Source organism: Micromys minutus, assembly GCF_963924665.1.
Source record: "Micromys minutus genome assembly, chromosome: 3".
Lineage (NCBI taxonomy): Eukaryota > Metazoa > Chordata > Mammalia > Rodentia > Muridae > Micromys > Micromys minutus.
This window is the reverse complement of record NC_137972.1, coordinates 29,391,197-29,409,790: the sequence shown is the minus strand read 5'-3', so window position 1 is coordinate 29,409,790 and position 18,594 is coordinate 29,391,197. Positions and strand designations below refer to the sequence as shown.

Genomic DNA, 18,594 nt, shown 5'->3' with positions numbered 1-18,594 from the left:
GTCAAAAAGCGTGTCCTTCTTCCATATTCTTTATGTGGCCTGACATCAGAAGGTATGGCCCAGATTTAGGGTATGGATTTCTACCTCAAAAGTTCTACTTACAAAATAGTATCACAGGTACTTGGGTTTTACTTGATTCCAGATGTCAAGTTAGCAAATAAGATAGATGCAAATACTCACAGTTAACCATTGGATTGAACCCAAAGTCCCCAATGGAATAGTTAGGGGAAGGGCTGAAGGTACTGAAGGGAATTGCAACACCATAGGAAGAACAAAGTATCACTTAAACAGACCCCTCAGAGGTCCCAGGGACTACCCCACCAACCAAAGAGTATGCATGGGCCAGCCCATGGCTCCTGCTACACATGTAGTAAAAGACTGACTCATCTGACATCAGTGGGAGGAGAAGCACTTAGTCCCATGGAGGCTTGATGTCCTAGAGAATGGAGATGCAAGAGGGGTGAGATGAGAGTTAGTGGGTGGGTACCTTCCTCTTAGAGGCAAAAGGGAAGGGGATGAAGGTCTGTGGAGGGGGAACATGAGAGGATAACATTTGAAGTATAAACAAATAAAATGATTACTTTTAACAAAAAATTAGACATCACAAGTCCATTCGTTGTCAAGTTAACACACAATCACAGCTCCTTATGTCATGCTTAATTTCCAAATAAAAACAATGATCAGGTCATAATTCAATCTACCATACGTACCCCCTGTTTAACTGCAAACACACACACAAACACAAACACACACACACACATGTATATATACATATTCACATATAAAATTAAAAACACATGTCCGCAACTGGCCATGTGACCTAAGTTGGTACTTATGACTACCTTCTTCTACTAACATTCTATATGTTTTCCACCTTCAGCAAGCACCTCAGCATGTCTTGACTCTTTTCCTGGAAGAGTGATTCATCCCCTCATTCCTGAAGGGTCTGCACCCTTTGCCATTCTTCTTAGGATGGCTTGTTGCTGTTAAATTACCATTAGCTTTAATCACAGGACATGGTAGCATCAGAAGATGCTCTGAAGAATCACCTGCACTCTAGACATAATCTACCTTACTCCTATTGTGAAGAAGTAAGCCAGTTCACCCTTGGTAATCTGGACCAATTATCTCTTCTAACACTGCTATTCTTTTCTTAGCCTGCTGACTTAAGGGCATCAGAAGCTCGAAATAGCATGAGGAAGTTTGAGCTTCCAACCAGATCTATGGGATGTTTGTTGAAGCTCCTTGGAGCATTATGATTAGGAAAGACAAAGATATCACCAGAATAAGTATCTACTCCAGTAAGGACAAAGCATTGTCCTTTCCAAGGAGGAAGTGGAACAACTTAGTCTACCTACTACTAAGTTACTGACTGGTCACCCTGGGGAATGGCGCCCTATAAGGGAATTAGTGTTAATCTTAGCTCCTCAAAGACTTGGCACCTAGATTCAGCTGATTCTCTGTCAGCAGTGCTAAGTGGAAGACCATGCATGCTGTTGAGCTCCACCATAACTTCCATCTCTGCCACTATGGTAATATATTTTGATGAGCATCTACTTGGGACACAGTCACTTTACACTCTGTACCCATTCAGAAAGATCTCTCCACATCTTCCTCAAATGTTATTTCACCAATTTTCCAACCATGATCAATTCAAGTCCCTGACATCACAGTTGTCACAAAAAGATGTTGTAATGATCTGCTCAGGCCTGATTGTGTATATTCTATTTCCATTTGATAATGGACAGTTGGTATGCATGTCCTACTTTATGGCTTGGTGGATCAGATAACAGCCAGCTAATGATAGGCAATTCAGGTCTCATGTCCCATTGTCAAATGTCTAAAGCCTAAAAGAAGGCCAAGAGTTGTTTTGTAAATGGAGAATAGTTGTCTTTAAATGATGGTAGAACCTTGCTCCAAAGCTCTCTGTAATTCACTTACTTTTAGGATCTTGACCAAAGCCCCATACAGCTTTTCTGCCACTGACACCTCAAGTATCATTGGGTCAATTAGATTATATAGTCCAAGCTGTACAGAAGACTGCATAGCATCCTGAGCCTGTTGAAGAGCCATCTCTTGTTCCAGGACTCACTCAAAATCAGCAGCTTTAATGAATAATTAGTTTGCAGGCTGGAGTAACACAGCCCAGCCAGGAATGTGCACCTCCAGACTCTAATAAGCCCACTAAACACTGTGACACTTTATTGTTAGTGGGAATAATAGGGATATCTAAGAAGAATATATCTTCATGCCCTATACTACTATACTCCTATAAATTTTACTGAGGTTGAAGGCCCTTAAATTTTGGTTAGATTTATTTTTTATCCTCTGATGTGTATATGTGTTATCAACAAGTACAAAATGGTTGCTACGTTCTGCTCACAAGATCCAGTCAGCATAATTTTATCAATAGAGTGGACTACTGTGATATTTTGTGGAAGAGACATATGATCAAGATCCCTTCACACTAATTATGACACAGGGATAATTCCTATACTCCTGAGGTAAATGTAAAGGTATACTGCTGGCCTTGCTCTCTGAAAACAAATGGTTTCCAGTGGCCATTATAGACACAGTAAGAAAGGGGTGTTTGTTGGACCAATAGCTATCTACCATGCACCAGAAGAATGGTTAATCAGTTTGAGTAAGACCACCACATCTGGTACAGCAGCTGTGATCAGAATCAATACTTGAGCAAGTTTGAGATGGTCAACTCTCATTCTGCATCTGTCTTCAGCACAGGCAAAGTAGGAGGGCTGGAAAGAGTGATGGCAGAAACCAGCACCTCTGCTCCTCCCAGGTCCTTGATGGAGGCACTAATTTCTCTAAGGATATGATACTGATTTTGGATCATCATTTTCTCTGGTAGAGGCAACTCCAATAGCTTCCATTTAGCCATTTCAACCTTAATAACTACCATCTCACAGGTCTGGAAAACAATGTGAGAATTCATTTGACTTCTAACCTTATCTATATCAATTAGATATTTTGAGACTCAGGAAATAACTACAGGATGAGTTCAGGGACCTACTAGACCCACTGTGAGTCAGGTTTTAGCCCAAACTGTATTAATCACCGGATCTCTATAAGCTCCTATTTCAAATGGAGTGCTGCAATGCCTTTTGGAGTGTCCTGGAATCAGAGTCAGTTCAGAACCAGCATCCATAAACCCCAGAAAGCCTGATTGTTTTCCTTTTCCCAGTATACAGTTACTGTTATAAAAAGATATGGGTCCCTTTGGGAAAGAATGGAAGAAAGGCCAGCAGTAAAACTCTTAGATATTTTAGCAAGGACCTTCTTCAGAGGGGCCCGTCTTTCCCTTCTTTCAAAGGGCTGTAGGTCTGAAAACAGGCTCAAGTATGGAAATTGGTTCACAAGCTAAGATTTCCTTTCATTACAGTCCAACATTGCTAGTCTTCCAGTTGTTTGAGGATTGTTCTGTGTATACATCTTGGAGACATATATGTAGTAGGCTTCACCTCCATTTTATTCTGGGAAACACCATGATTATCCAACACCAAAGGTCCATTTGAATCATGTCATCATAAAAATTACTTTGCCCATGCTGCCCATTATGGGTCAGGCCACCATAGCCATTGCTCACAGACTATGCTTTTCACTTACTATATGATCACTTTGCCTTTGCTGAGTCAGTGCTGCAGCCTCACCCTGGCTGTACTGGGGCCCAGTTAAGCCCATCAAATGTACCGCATTTGATTGAGCAGCAGCATTTGCAATCCTAAAGTCTGCTATAAGGACAAGAACAATGACAAATGTGCTCTCACTGTTCTACATTTATAGCATTAATGAAGAGTATGTCTTCTGCCTCTTCCCACGGTGTGGAGTATTGGATTTTATACAGTGAACTCATGCTGGCCTTGCAACTTCCCAGAGCCTTAAACCCTCTTCATGAGCACTAGCCAAGAGATACCAGACATCCTTCATTCCTCTTTGGTAGGCCATTTCTTGACAAATACTTCAGCCAGGCAATCAGACAATGGCTGTCTGCAGGTGAAAAGGCCAACAATCCAGCAGTCACTCAGTTCATGAGACTGGGATGTCTCAGTAGTTCAAAATCTGATTCTGAGGTCCAGGAGGATTTCTGGAGAATTGGTAGCCTGAGTCTACACTGGAATCCCAAAGAAGTAGGTTCTTACTCCAGTGAAGGAATGTTCTCAGCACTGAGGTAGATGATCCTTTCAGCAGTCTTGATGGCAAGCAGACCAAACCAAATTCTTTTGTCTACCTTCTTTTACACGGATCATTCAGAATACAGCACAAATTTGAGCAAGGATTGGAAAATAAAAGCAAGAAAACAATGTTTGGAGTATCCGTAGGGTCCTCAGTATAGAAAGTCCACAGACCGTTATTTTTAAGGTGTGATCCAAGGTTTGAGTCTCCAGAACCCCATGATGGAAGGAGACAACTTACTCCAGTTTGTACTCTAACTTCTATACATGTGCTATGACAAGCACACATACTTCCCCCAATAACTGCATAAATGTAAAAAAGAACTTAATGAATATATGAATTAAAAGTATTGACCCACAGAACATATGCAGACTCTGCATCCGTAGCCTTGTGTAAGAGCAGAGATGTGGTCATGCAGAGTACTGGCCCAAATTTAAGCAAAGAATAAAAGAGAAAGAGACAAGAAAACCATCTTTGGAGTACCCATGGCATCCTTTGTATGAAAAGTCCGTAGACCTTCAGTTTCATGATGAGTTGTGCTGACTGGATGGCAAAGTCACAGGGGACACTCACTTAATGAGTTAAATGCGTAGCATCCACCCAGCCATTTGTTTCATCAAGAGACATGTACTGAGGATGGATTATTGAAAAACTTGCATTAGAGATGATCAAAGCGTTAAATCAAGAAAGACAGCAGTGGTTTTTTTTTACTGTGCCCAGAGGCTAAGAGGACTTAGGAAACTGGTTTTAACAAGAGGAGCGCCTCAGCACTACCAACACAGCACACAGGAAAAGGACCGCACTGCCTGTTTCGTAGAGTGGGACCATCTAGAGTGAAGTACTATCAGTCATGTCTTTATTTATTTCTGCCTTCCTGATGGTAACAAAAAGATCAGATTTAATGAGACAAAACCACAGACAGCACCATCCCGACTCTATCTTCTTCCTCAGCAATAAGCTCCAGTCTCAGGGTATAAACTTAAAAGCCAACCATCTGTTACAAAGTGCTAAGTGCTTTTCGATGCTTGTGTGCACAGATAACAAACATGGCAAGGAGCTTGCCACTGAAGAGGGAAGAGTCAGGGCTTCCCGTGGTGAGAGAAAGTAACTACATTGGCTTTTGCTTGGTGAAGTGAATTTTCACTGCACACATTGCCTTTGTGATTCTCCCTATGAGCCCTGGGACAGGCAGGGTAGTAACAATAAGAGAGCAAGCTAAACCATTACAGATGTGACTAAGTCAACCCAGGGATCAGGCCACCTCTTGGAGCAGGTGAAAGGCCTAGCCTCAGAAGTATAGAGCAGCAGGTGCAGATTCAGACTATGTAAGGTATGAGCAGTGGAGCCCAGCTGAGAGGCAGACTAGATCACCTAGGAATATGGTCACCTTGAGAGAGGGATCTAGGATTAGGTGTCTGATATTGGGTAGTCACTGTAGTCTGCTGTCATTAGGATTTGCTGGGAACACTACAAAGAACAGGCTCCAAGACCCAGAAAGGGCTGGGACTGTAAAACCACCAAGAACCCCAGTCAAATGACCTGCAAGTCAGAATTCCAGTAGTGGAAGGTATGGAGTCTTACTGTGGAAGTCAAAACAGGTGGAGTATATTAGAGTCTGAGAATCACTGAGCTGTATGGGGGGACAAATGGTGAAGTGAATGTCTAGATCTGTTGCCGGTGCCTCAGTGCCCTGAAGTTTCCTCAGTTCCAGTTCATGGATTATACCACCTAGAGCTGGGTAAGCTGGGAGCAGGGAAATGCAACACAGGGACCAGACTTAAAGCATGGCACCCTCGGCTGGTTTGCACAATTAGAGCATTTCCTGGTCAACAAGAAAAACGGATACATTGTTTTTGTAAGGGAATCATTCCTAAATGTCAAAGTGTCTTTATAGGTCACATAAATGTACACTGCTCAGCCAGACATGCCTAAGTTTGTGGTATATGATGAAACTTTTAGACCCTTTGGGGAACTCCACTGAATCTCTATGGAGCTGGCCACACAGCCATTTGTCAGCCATGAAGCTAAAGATGCCCAGATATTTATATAGAAGAAAGCAGTGAAGTTACTGTAAAGCAAGTCTCTTTCTGCTGACTTTAGGCCAATATTTGTCTTATACTAAGAATATCCAGCCTTGTGAGAAGTATAGGAATCCTCAAAGACACCCAAGTTCCAGGACAAACAAGCACACACACACACACACACACTTAAGTGGAAGGAGATAGTTAATGATAAAAGGAAAAACAGAATATTAAAGATCTTCATAATTTTCTTAACATGGCAAGGCCTGAGATTGAACCATACCATTATCAACCATGTGACCCCAAGTGCATCCCACCATATAGGTGAGGTGACAGGAATGACATTGACAAAGAGGCAATCACCATGTCCATTTGTGGGCTTCAGATTCCACATCAGCCATGGGAATGCATCTACAACCTGCCCTGTCCAGACTAACCACAAGTGGTAAAATTCCCACAAGAGAGTTGTTACTTAAATTACAAAGTCAACATGTAGGTGATTTTAAACACTCTCTCTCAGAATGGGGACAGACCAGTGGAGTGCAGCCAGCTACATCCCAGGCTTCAGAATGCTGCTTTCAAGCTGTAGTAATTCAATATGAAAAGGAGGAAGTCACACGTGAACCAAATGCCCTGAGACTTTTCAAATCCCCACTGTGCCTAAGTCATGAGAATACCTCACATTTCATATTGGGTCTCTGCCCTAAGGAGTCCAGGAGTCCAGAAGACTTTTACCTTGGATTCTGTTCATTTATTTCTTGGGTGGAGTTCTTGATAAATATGGAGCTGATCCTTCTTTATGAAATGTGTTTAGCTACTCAGATCCCTCAACAAAGACACAAAGGGACCTCAAGCCCTGCAAGTCTCCAAGTCTCTTAAATTTAGGAAATAGTTACTCTGTCTGTTTCCAATTAGTCTGGGGATCTGTATCTAAGACCCCAACTCTTGCACAGTATACTGTTGGAGAGAGGGGGAGGGCTAAAGAACTAAATGAGAGAAAGAAAGAGACAGAGAGACACCAAGAGTGGGGTATAAAGAAGAGACAGCATTTCTATTTATCATACCCAGTGTGACTTGTGAATGGGGCAGAAGTTACATCAAGAGAAATTTATTGAGAAGTTTGATAGTTGGAAACTATTCAAGGAGTCAAGGAGAGGAAAGTGAAAGCAGAAAAGATAAAGTATCTGTCCTGTTAAGCTTCCATTCTTGTGAGCAAACAAACATCTGTATCTCTACTTCTAAATCTTCTACTATGTCTCTATCATCTGAACTGCCTCCCCCTTCAACGTCTCTATGTGAAGACAGCTATGCATTGTGTGATGCCATATCTTCTGAGAAATATGTTACCATGCATTTTTGTCACTGTGTAAACATAGGAAAATATATAAACAAATCAGGGAAATTACAACATCATTGGACAATGTAATCTTATGGGGAGTCCCACTGGTGGCTGAGACATCTTATTTAATGTGTATGTGTACCAGTGTATGTATGCACATATGTGAAAATACATGTGCATGCACCTTAATTACATATGCTTTTGAGATAGGCTCTCTCTATCTGACTTTGAACTCCTAATCTTTCCATTTCAGCTTCCCAAGTATTTAGATTATTACATGGACCACTTCACCCAGCTGAGGAAGTTCTCTGAGGTTAGACAAAGCTGATAGAGTGGTGCATAGTTGATAGGAGGTGCTGAGAGTGTGGGTGAGGGAAGCAACAAGCCTTTCTCATGGAGAGATTAGTGAGGATAGACCATTAGAGCATTGAGAGCTAGGGCAAGCATTGGACAGAGGGGTCGGGAATGCTGTCCAAGGCTTTACGTACACTGAAGAGCACGTACTCTCTCCTCTCCACTTAACCCCAGAGGAAGAGAAGCTACCCCACTCTCTCCCAGCTCTTGAAGCAGGAAGAATGCTCTGCTCAGGCCAGGTCTTAGCTCATCCTGGCTCCCTTCCTCTGCCTCTTGTCTTCCCTCTGCCCTTCTCACACTTGCTCAAACATTAGTCTTTTATTCTTAGCATTTTGCTAAGGTGCAAATGAGCACATGCAAAGGTTCAGAAATATATAGTAGGTGAATTTTCATGGGTCCAAGCAGAGCCACAGCACAGGAGAAGGCTTCGGAGGCCTCCTTGCTCTCCTATAGCCCGCCTCACCTCAGGAATCACAAGCAACTACCAACTCACCCTGATTTGATACATGTCATAATTTATATAAATGGATTTGTACACCACACTCTCCTATGTGACTTCTTTCTCTTAGTCGCATATTTTTTGCTTGTGACTGTGTCTGTCACTGTGTGCAATTATGCATTCTTCATCTTGTGACTGTATGATCTTCTGTTGAGGCAGCATACCACAACTGAATAATTTATTCTATTACTAATGGGCATTTGGATGGTTTCCAGCATTGGTCTAATATAAGCCAGCCTCCTATGAATGTCTTAGCATATGGAGTTTGGTGAGCATATGCAGTACATTTTTATAGTATGTATGTCTGGGAAGAGAATCTGGGAGCATGTCTGTACACAATACATGTTGCCAAAGGTTTCCCCAGTTCTAATTCATTTGAAAACAATGTTTATTCTTATAAAAATATCAGCAATGCACATTTATTGATGGACAGTTGTAGAAGAGAATTAAGTAAAATAAAATTACAGATTAATCTTTATTTTCATGATTACATGCTTGGGAACTTTCTCTGCCTGGGTTGCTCTATTTGCTGTATGAAGTTTTCATTGTACTAGTTCCAGTATTATTGTTCTTCAAAAGCAGGAGTTTTGATGGCAACACTTGAGTTTATCACAATAAATTTGACCAGTTAAATAATCTTGTTTTTATTATTGTGCACATCACCACATAAGTTTTATGTTGTCTTCTGATCATCTCCTCAGAATGTATTTTGAATTTCTGAGTCAAACGGCTTGATGCACTTGAAAGTTTTTCTGTGCCCTAACTTTCTCTGAAAAACCAAAGTCAGAGGCAGATGGCAGCTTGCTGGCTGGTTCCATTCAGATCTCTGTAATCTCCATAACACAGTGACAGAACATTCTGCCGTGATGAGCAACTCGGGTTGACTATGTGTTGATGGACTGGTTCATATCTTTTGCTTGTATTCAGGGACATCTCACTTTTCCTTCATTATTTGGTAGTAGCTTTGTGTTTTCCGATTATTAACTTTGAAGAGTGAATAGGGCATCCTGTCCTTTTTCTATTTACCTACATTTTGCAGTAAACTTATGTTCTTGGAGAACCGTGTCTGATGGGTAGAAATGGCCTAAGAACTACAATTCAAGGCTAGAAGTGATGCCACTGGTTGCAGAGTTCACCTGACGTGCGGGAGGCTCTACATTCAATTCCAGCACCTCAGATACAGCTGCAACAAAACGAGCCCCAACTTACTTTCTTGGAGAGAAGGGCGTATGTGTGGAGAAGGCAGAGGGATGGCACTGATTTAACCTCTATTTCTAATGATCTACTACCTGCTGGCAATTTGAAATTGAAATAACAGCTGCAAGCATAATCTTTCTCACCCACCACTGCTCCTAAATACAAGAAAATGCTGGCTTAGATCACTTTGTCCAGTGTACTTTTGTACAGAGGAGTAAACTTAGGCACGTAAGTACTAAAAAAGTGCTAAGAGTGTGCATACTGGCTGGTCAAAGATACAGAACTCAAGTGACCTTTGGACTGTGGCTTTTCTGGTCATCACATACCTTTCTATGGATTTCTTTTGTGTGGTGAACAATCATGAGCATGTTCTATTTCTAGATTTGCTGACACTCCTCAATCATGATGTTTGTGGAACTTTTGGCAGCTTGAACAAGCCTAGTTCAAATACACCTGATACTTCCTTCCTGTGGTTGAGAGCAAAGGTACCTTTGTTGTAACTTCTAGATTCCCTGATGGGACACCCAGCAGGCAGTTTGCTCCTTTGGGTCTTCAGGGTCTCCTCCGCAGCCATAGCCTGAGGTCTGACTGCTTTGTGATTTCTCTCTATTGTGCAGACTCCTATGAGAGTGGAGCCTAACTGAGTTCCTGGAACCTGTCCAGAGCCTTGTGGGAAAGCCGCAGTGAGGCTGGTGCCAAATGGGCCTGTGTGCAACTTGGACAGGAGCCAGAGATCTAAAGATGTCTGAATTCCTCTGAACGCATCCTTTCAGTGGACATTTCCCAAAGCAAGACCGGCCCCTCAGGATGACATTTCATTAGAACTCAGTTTCTTGGCAGTGTTCTCTGTAAATCTACAAGGGAGTCTACTTCAGAAATGAAAATCTGGACTATATCTCTTTTCGTAAATTTGAACTTGCAGAAAATTTCAGAGTGGCATGAGAAACTGGGGTCGTAGGTTTATTAATGGTGCTGAGCCACATGTCATGGTTGGCTGCTTATGACAATAGGGTAGATTCACCACCCTGCTCAGTTTAAAATCATCTGGCTTCAAGGTGTGAATTTAGGACTGTCAGGTAATTTGGGAAGAAATCTTCCAGGAATTTCTGAATAGCAATACATACATCATCCTTAACTAAGCTGCTATCAAGCACTTCATATACTAATGAGTTTCAGATTGCAAAAATAAATACATAGAGCTTCCATTGTGTATACATTTACACATATCTCATAGTTAGACTACTTAATATATGACTCACATTAGTTTTACACTTCCTGATTCAAAAGCATAAACTTATACGTAAGTGTGAAAACACAGGCTAACATCAGAAGTAAAATGACCTTAGAGTCTCTAATAGCTTTTCCATGTATAATTTAAGTAACATGGAGGGGTTTCCCCTACAAATCTGAGTCCAGTTTTATTTGTAAAATGATTTCAAGGCAAATTTTCGAACTTTTCAAATGTCATATATTCTATTGTTCAGTTAAGCCACTGTTATCAAGTGTGAAATAATATTAATGAGAAAGAAGTCATGACTTAAGCCAACTGACATGGAACCAAGGGAAGAGAATGCTCTTGCATGTTTACCAAGGGAGCTGTAGAAGGGAGTAGATCAGGATCCGAGGCGCCTTGCTAGCAAATGTCTGCTTAGATAGTATTGATCACTGCTAGAGTAGCTAGGGTTCATCCTGCTTCCATGCTTGCTAAAACAAATTCCTCCATTTCTGGAACTCTTCCATGAGAACCTGGGAAACCATGTGTGGAATATCGTGTGCCTTACACTGGTCATGACACTGATTACCAACTATCTGCTTACAGTAACATCATTCTGAACATCCAGCTCATTAAACTGAGGATGTCAAGGTTTCTGAGCTGGTCAAAACGGCACAGTGTGCTTTGGATCAATGAGCAATTGTCAAGTAGGGAAGAATTATATATAGTTGCTGTTTATACCAATTGTAGCAACATTAATTGCTACAGGGTGCAAAGTTCAGAGTTCAGAGTTGACCAATGAACATTATCCTCATCTCTTCATTTACATTTTTTAATGTTGTTTTAAATAAAACATTAACAATTAATATTAAATTAACAATAAAAATAAAAATTAACAATAAATTTATTGTTAATAAAAAGATTTAATGAACTGTCACATAGCAGCAGGCATTGTATGCTGTTGAATAAGCATGAGATATACATAAAAATGAAGATCAGAAACCTTCTTTTTTGTTGGGTGTATAGCTAAAGATATGTCATTCATACGCTTTGACCCTCAGCATCTCAGCAAAAGGAGAGACACAACATCTGCCTCACTCTGATGTGAAGGACAATGAAGGAATATTCCAGTAAAGAGGGCAAAGAACCAAGAAGTGGACTCGAGAGATGGCCCTGTGGTTAAGAACATACACTGCTCTAGTAGAGGATCCATGTTAAGTTTCAGTACCCACAATAGCTCCAGTTCCAAGGGATCTTACACCCTCTTCTGGCCTCCCTGGGCAGCAGGCATGCATGTAGTACACTTACATACATGTAGGCAGACACTTATACACATAAAATAAAATTAAGATGTAAAGAAAAAGCAACAAGCAGACCCACACAAGTATGCCCAATTGTGTTTTGAAAAAGGTGGTAAAAGTTATACAACAGAAAGAGGCTGTAGAGAAATGGTGCATGTGACAATTTGGGAAACATACAAAACAATTAACTATGATCTAAACCATGATCAATATATAGCAATGATTTCAGAATGTGCAATAGAGTTGCATACAAGATGCTTTGTGTTAGGTGGATTATTAGAAGGAAGCTTAGAGAAAGTCAGGTTGTAAGAAGGAAAGACTTACTTTGGTTCACAGTTTTGGATGGCTCAATTCACTATCAGTGCTCCACTGATTTTACATTTGCAGGAAGAAACTGTACCATATCTGAAGTACATAGCAGAATAAGCCAGTCACTGTGGTCAAATAAATAAAACAAAATTAAAAATATGGGCCGGGGTCTTATCATTTTCTTTAAAGTCATGCCCCCAGTGACCTACCATCCTTCAACTATTATCTATTTCCTGAAGGTTCCACTACTCCCAAATCAAGCCATATATTGTGAACCAATGGGAGCATACAAAAATCTAATCGATGTCATGGTCTTATGTGCCTTCATCAGCAATAGCTTCAAATTGTCAGCAGCCTAAATGTTCCTCTGTGGTAAGCTAGCTGAAAAAATTCCAGGTGTTTCTCATTACTATGGCCCAATAAAAGCATCTAAACGAAGGAAGGTTTGTTTCACTTCACAGTTTAAAAGGACAGCCCATCCCATCAGGGAAATCCTGGCTCTAGGCACTTGAGCCACAGTCAGGAAGCAGAGAAAAGTGAAAGCTGGTGCCCAGTCCACAGTCTCCTCTTGATTCAGTCCAGGAAGCCAGACCATGGAGTGCGCTGCCCATGGCTGTTCTGGATGTTATGCTTGTCTCTTCATTTAGGACTTACATTTTGTTAATGTCTTCTGGGTGATTCTGGATCCCATCTAGCTGACAATCAACATTAACTATGACATCTCGTGAAGAGGATGAAAATCATTTAGCCTCATACTATTCGTAAACCACAGTCTGACAGATTTGTATCTAGAATGCCCCAAAGAAAGCCAAGGCTCACAAATCTAAAAGGTCAGAGTGGAGAATGGGTAAAACAAACCAGAGTCCACTTAGAAAGCTATATGGATGTCAGTCTCGAAGATGAGAGCGCCCATTAACATTGCGAGCCCTAGGATGTACTCAGGAGGTTAATGCATAGTAAAAGCTGCACACAGTCTCCCTTTACACTGAAACAATGGTGAAATTAAAAAGAAAGTGATGCCAGAAGCTGGTAGTGGAGCAGGGATCCAGTTTATTCCAGATAGGAGAGGGACACAGAGTGACACCGACACTTGGGAAAGAGAACTGAGAATTAGAATAGAAATAGAAATGTGCTTGACTTGTGACCTAGTGATTACTTTTATACTTCAAAAACTAGGGCAGCCGGGCCTACACACAAGCAACCATGTCTTAGGGACCTGCAGTTGGCATTGATCTTGGCACCACCTACTCCTGTGTGGGTGTCTTCCAGCATGGGAAGGTGGAAATCATTGCCAATGACCAGGGTAACCGCACCACACCGAGCTATGTTGCTTTCACTGACACAGAAAGATTAATTGGGGATGCGGCCAAGAACCAGGTTGCAATGAACCCCACCAACACAGTTTTAGATGCCAAACGTCTGATCGGACATAGGTTTGATGATGCTGTTGTTCAGTCTGATATGAAGCACTGGCCCTTTATGGTGGTGAATGGTGCAGGCCCAAGGTCCAAGTCGAATACAAGGGGGGAGACAAAAAGTTTCTACCCAGAGGAAGTTTCCTCAATGGTTCTGACAAAGATGAAGGACATTGTAGAAGCTTACCTTGGAAAGACTGTTACCAATGCTGTGGTCACAGTGCCAGCATACTTCAATGACTCTCGGCGGCAGGCAACAAAAGATGCCGGAACCATTGCTGGCCTCAGTGTACTTCGAATTATCAATGAACCAACTGCTGCTGCTACTGCTTATGGCTTAGATAAGAAGGTCGGAGCTGAAAGGAATGTGTTGATTTTGACTTGGGAGGTGGCACTTTTGATGTGTCAATCCTCACCACTGAGGATGAAATTTTTGAAGTCAAATCAACAGCTGGAGACACCCACTTGGGTGGAGAAGACTTTGACAACCGCATGGTCAACCATTTCATTGCTGAGTTTAAGCGGAAGCACAAGAAGGACATCAGCGAGAACAAAAGAGCTGTCAGGCATCTCCACACTGCCTGTGAGCAGGCCAAGCACACACTATCCTCCAGCACCCAGGCCAGTATTGAGATTGATTCTCTCTATGAGGGAATTGACTTCTATACCTCCATTACCCGTGCTTGATTTGAGGAGTTGAATGCTGACCTGTTCCGTGGCACACTGGACCCTGTGGAGAAGGCCCTTCAAGATGCCAAACTAGACAAGTCACAGATACATGATATTGTCTTGGTGGGTGGTTCTACCAGAATCCTTAAGATTCAGAAACATTCTGCAAGACTTCTTCAATGGAAAAGAACTAAATAAGAGCATTAACCCAGATGAAGCTGTTGCCTATGGTGCAGCTGTCCAGGCAGCCATTCTATCTGGAGACAAGTCTGAGAATGTTCAGGATCTGCTGCTCTTGGATGTCACTCCTCTTTCCCTTGGTATTGAGACTGCTGGCGGAGTCATGACTGTCCTCATCAAGCGCAATACCACCATTCCCACCAAGCAGACACAGACTTTCACCACCTACTCTGACAACCAGCCCGGTGGACTCATCCAGGTGTATGAAGGTGAAAGGGCCATGACCAAGGACAACAACCTGCTTGGAAAGTTGGAGCTCACAGGCATACCTCCTGCACCCCGTGGGGTGCCTCAGATTGAGGTTACTTTTGACATTGATGCCAATGGCATCCTCAATGTTTCTGCTGTAGATAAGAGCACAGGAAAAGAGAACAAGATCACCATCACCGATGACCACTTGAGTCAGGAGGATATTGAGCGCATGGTCCAAGCAACAGAGAAGTACAAGGCTGAGAATGAGAAGCAGAGAGATAAGGTTTCCTCCAAGAATTCACTGGAGTCTTACGCCTTCAACATGAAAGCAACTGTTGAAGATGGGAAACTTCAAGGCAAGATCAATGGTGAGGACAAACAGAAGATTCTTGACAAGTGCAATGAAACCATCAGCTGGCTAGATAAGGACCAGACTGCAGGGAAGGAAGAATTTGAGCATCAGCAGAAAGAACTGGAGAAAGTCTGCAATCCTATCATTCCCAAGCTGCACCAGAGTGCTGGTGGCATGCCTGGAGGAATGCCTGGTGGCTTCCCTGGTGGTGGAGCTCCTCCATCTGGTGGTGCTTCTTCAGGCCCCACCATTGAAGCAGTGGATTAAGTCAGTCCAAGTAGAGGGTATAGCATTGTTGCACAGGGACCAAAAACAGGTAATATGGAATAATAAAACTATTTAAATTGGCACCAAAAACAAAAACAAAAACTAGAAACATAGAAAACTGCCCATGAATATTTTGGAAGCATAGTTAGTAGTAGCCTCAATCTTAAAATAACCCTAATTTCCTTACACTGCTTAATGTTTAACAAACTATAGTATAGTCCATACTATAGACTCAAGTGGGGAGTGGGTCACTGTTGGACACAATAAACTCGAATAGGGCCTAAGTGAAAAAAAGCCATTTCAAGGTCACATACTAAATGAAGTATTGATCTTGTATAGAGTTCTGTATTGTTTTATGATGAGAACCATGTACGCAGTTGGTAGGTGCTGGGAGACAGCACTGACGATGACAGAACACCAAGGGTTTGTGTGATGATGCTACTCTTTGTGTAGTCTGTGCTATCGTTACATAAATCCAAACACATAACAAAGTGGAATAGAATTAATATGTACATATATACACACACGGGCAGGTATTATGTTAGAGAAATTTATATATGATTGATAAATACTGTGGGTGTCAATTTCCCTATTGTGATGTTACACTCTAATTATGCAGCATTTATTATTGGAAGGAACCAGGTGAAGGGCCCATGGGATCTCTTTGTATTATTTATCACAAATATCTGGGAACCCATAATTATCAAAAAATTTAATTCAAAGAAAAAATAGAAAAATAGAAAAATTAGACTTCAAGATGCAAAGTAAAAGATGTGTGTTCCGGGAAATGACTTGGTTGGAAATGAACTTGTTTTGTAACTGTAAGAACCCAAATTAGATCTTCATCATCCAAGAAAAAGCTGAGCACAATAGACTACACTGGTTATCCCAGCACTGGGTAAGAGAACAGAGGAAGATGCCTGCTCATTAGTCTAGTTTAATTGGTGAGCTCCAGGCCATTGAGAACCTTTATCTTAAAGGTAGTAGACAATTTCCTGAGGATGACATTTGAGGCTGCCCTGTGACCCACCACGCAAACATATGCATAAACCTATGACACACACAAACATGCATATTTACATTCACACACATGCATAAGAAATTGAAAAAAAAAGAGTAGAAAGTTTTAGCTACCATGTCATGTCTAAGTCAGAAGAAAAGGCTGAGTAAATGTCACATACAGCAAGAACTATATACAGACTTGGCAGGCAACGGTGCTCAACGGTGCACTCAACCAAATACGAAATTATTGGAAAGATAAAAGAAAGAGAAAATGAGAGTTTTCAAACAAATTCATAAGAAAAACAGGCTGTAAAGAAGTCTTGGGATGATTGACTTCCAACTCACCAAAACAGCAATAAGAAGGGTCCTGGGGACCATGGCAGTGAATCAGAAAGGGTAGAATGCTTCGTGCCATAGACAAAGCAGTTGAAGCTTTGTATGAATCTAAAATGATGATGAAGGCTCATTACTCTTCTGACAAGAGAAAAGCAATAAAGATAATTTGGGTCACCAAATCAAACAAGAAAAGTCTGGATGTGGAGATCTAAAAGCTAAATTGCTGAATCTTGAGCAACTGACACCGAGTAAGAGAAGAACACGCTTGATCTCGGGGTTCTGAACACTTGCCAGCTAGAGATTGTATCATCGGTCTGAATAAGGTTATATACAACTCAAGAAAACAGTGTCAACGTGAAACTGCTATATTTTTAGTCCTGTAACTATTTATACCAACACTTGATTTTTGTGCATTTAAGTTTAACCACAGACAAAGTATGAAAAATGGGTATGACTACAAAACAGAATATACCTGTAAAAATTTTGCTCCATGCCTGGGCAACGACGCTGCTTAGTATATGTTCAAATTATATAAAATGAAGTTACTATGTCAGAGACATGTCTAAAGTTGAATGTTCATTATAGCAGTAGCCACAATAACTGAAACATGGGAATATCTCTAAATGCTCGTTACTGGACTAATGGATAAAGAAAATGCATTGCTTATATGTAATGGAGTGCTATTCAATAGTAACAAGATGAAATTATGTCATTTACACCCATTTAGTTAAGTTTTGCAAGGCGCTCTGTTAAGCGAAAGAAATGAGACACAGAAAGATAATGGCTTCATGTCTTTATTCAGATATGGAAGCTAAAACAAATGGCTTCCAACAAGTAGTGGAAATCAGTGAGTGCAAGTAATAGACATATACCACTTCAGTCACTGAGGTTGTGAGGAACATGCTTGAGTTTGTGTCTGTAAAGCTTTTAGACCCTGGCTTTCAGGAATAAGGGTAATGAAGGAGAAATCAACCATCATGTCTTAGAAAGGCTAATGCACAGAAGACTGGAAATAACCTGTCAGGGAGTTGTGACATCACGCTCACCATGCATCAGCCTGGAGCGGAAGAAGGCCTGGGAAGACTGTATGCTCCTAGCCCTCTTTTCCTTTTAAGGTAAAACAGCTTATTACTTACATGGGCAGCAAAAGGATGGATAACTAAGTTTCCAGCTCCTGTGTCCTTTACCAGGGTGATACCAAGATAAAAATGACTAGCCAACTGCAGCATGAACAGGAAGACCCTCTTCTGTAGATATGTGGTACACAGCATGAACAGGAAGAAACCCTGCTGTATAGGAGATGGTCTTCTGCCACGGTGAAGGGTTTAAAGTCTGCAGGGGGATCCTGCGTGGATGCGATCAGAGGCTACTTGCTTTGTCGAGCCTGAAAGGAGAAGATAAAGAGTCTTGTGGCAGCCTCCCAGAGACCTGGAGGTGGTAGAAAGGACAGAAAAGACAGGGGGTAGCCTGCCAACAGCCTCCCATGTTTTAAGTTCTGGATTCTTGATATGTTCTTCAAAGACTGAAATCAGTGACCTAAAGGTCACCTTGTGTAGCTGTCTGTGGGGATGCCTGAGGGTTGCACTGACCATTGCAAACATAATAAAACATTGTTATGGCTGAAATTGTATTTGTTTTATGGTCTATATTTGGGTTGGGGCATAACATGCAGAATTATGTGTGACCAGATGTTGTAT

General features: G+C 41.5%; 1 protein-coding gene across 1 annotated transcript; it reads left to right on the top strand.

Annotated features, from left to right (window-relative positions):
* Window positions 1-1,016: 1,016 nt before the first annotated feature.
* Window positions 1,017-15,559, top strand: LOC308418871 (heat shock cognate 71 kDa protein-like; the record flags this gene model as incomplete). Its single annotated transcript, XM_080914418.1, is given in 5 exon segments — window positions 1,017-1,091; window positions 13,637-14,210; window positions 14,213-14,523; window positions 14,527-14,667; window positions 14,669-15,559. Coding segments are annotated over 5 exon segments (1,992 nt in total).
* Between the last annotated feature and the right edge of the window lie 3,035 nt (window positions 15,560-18,594).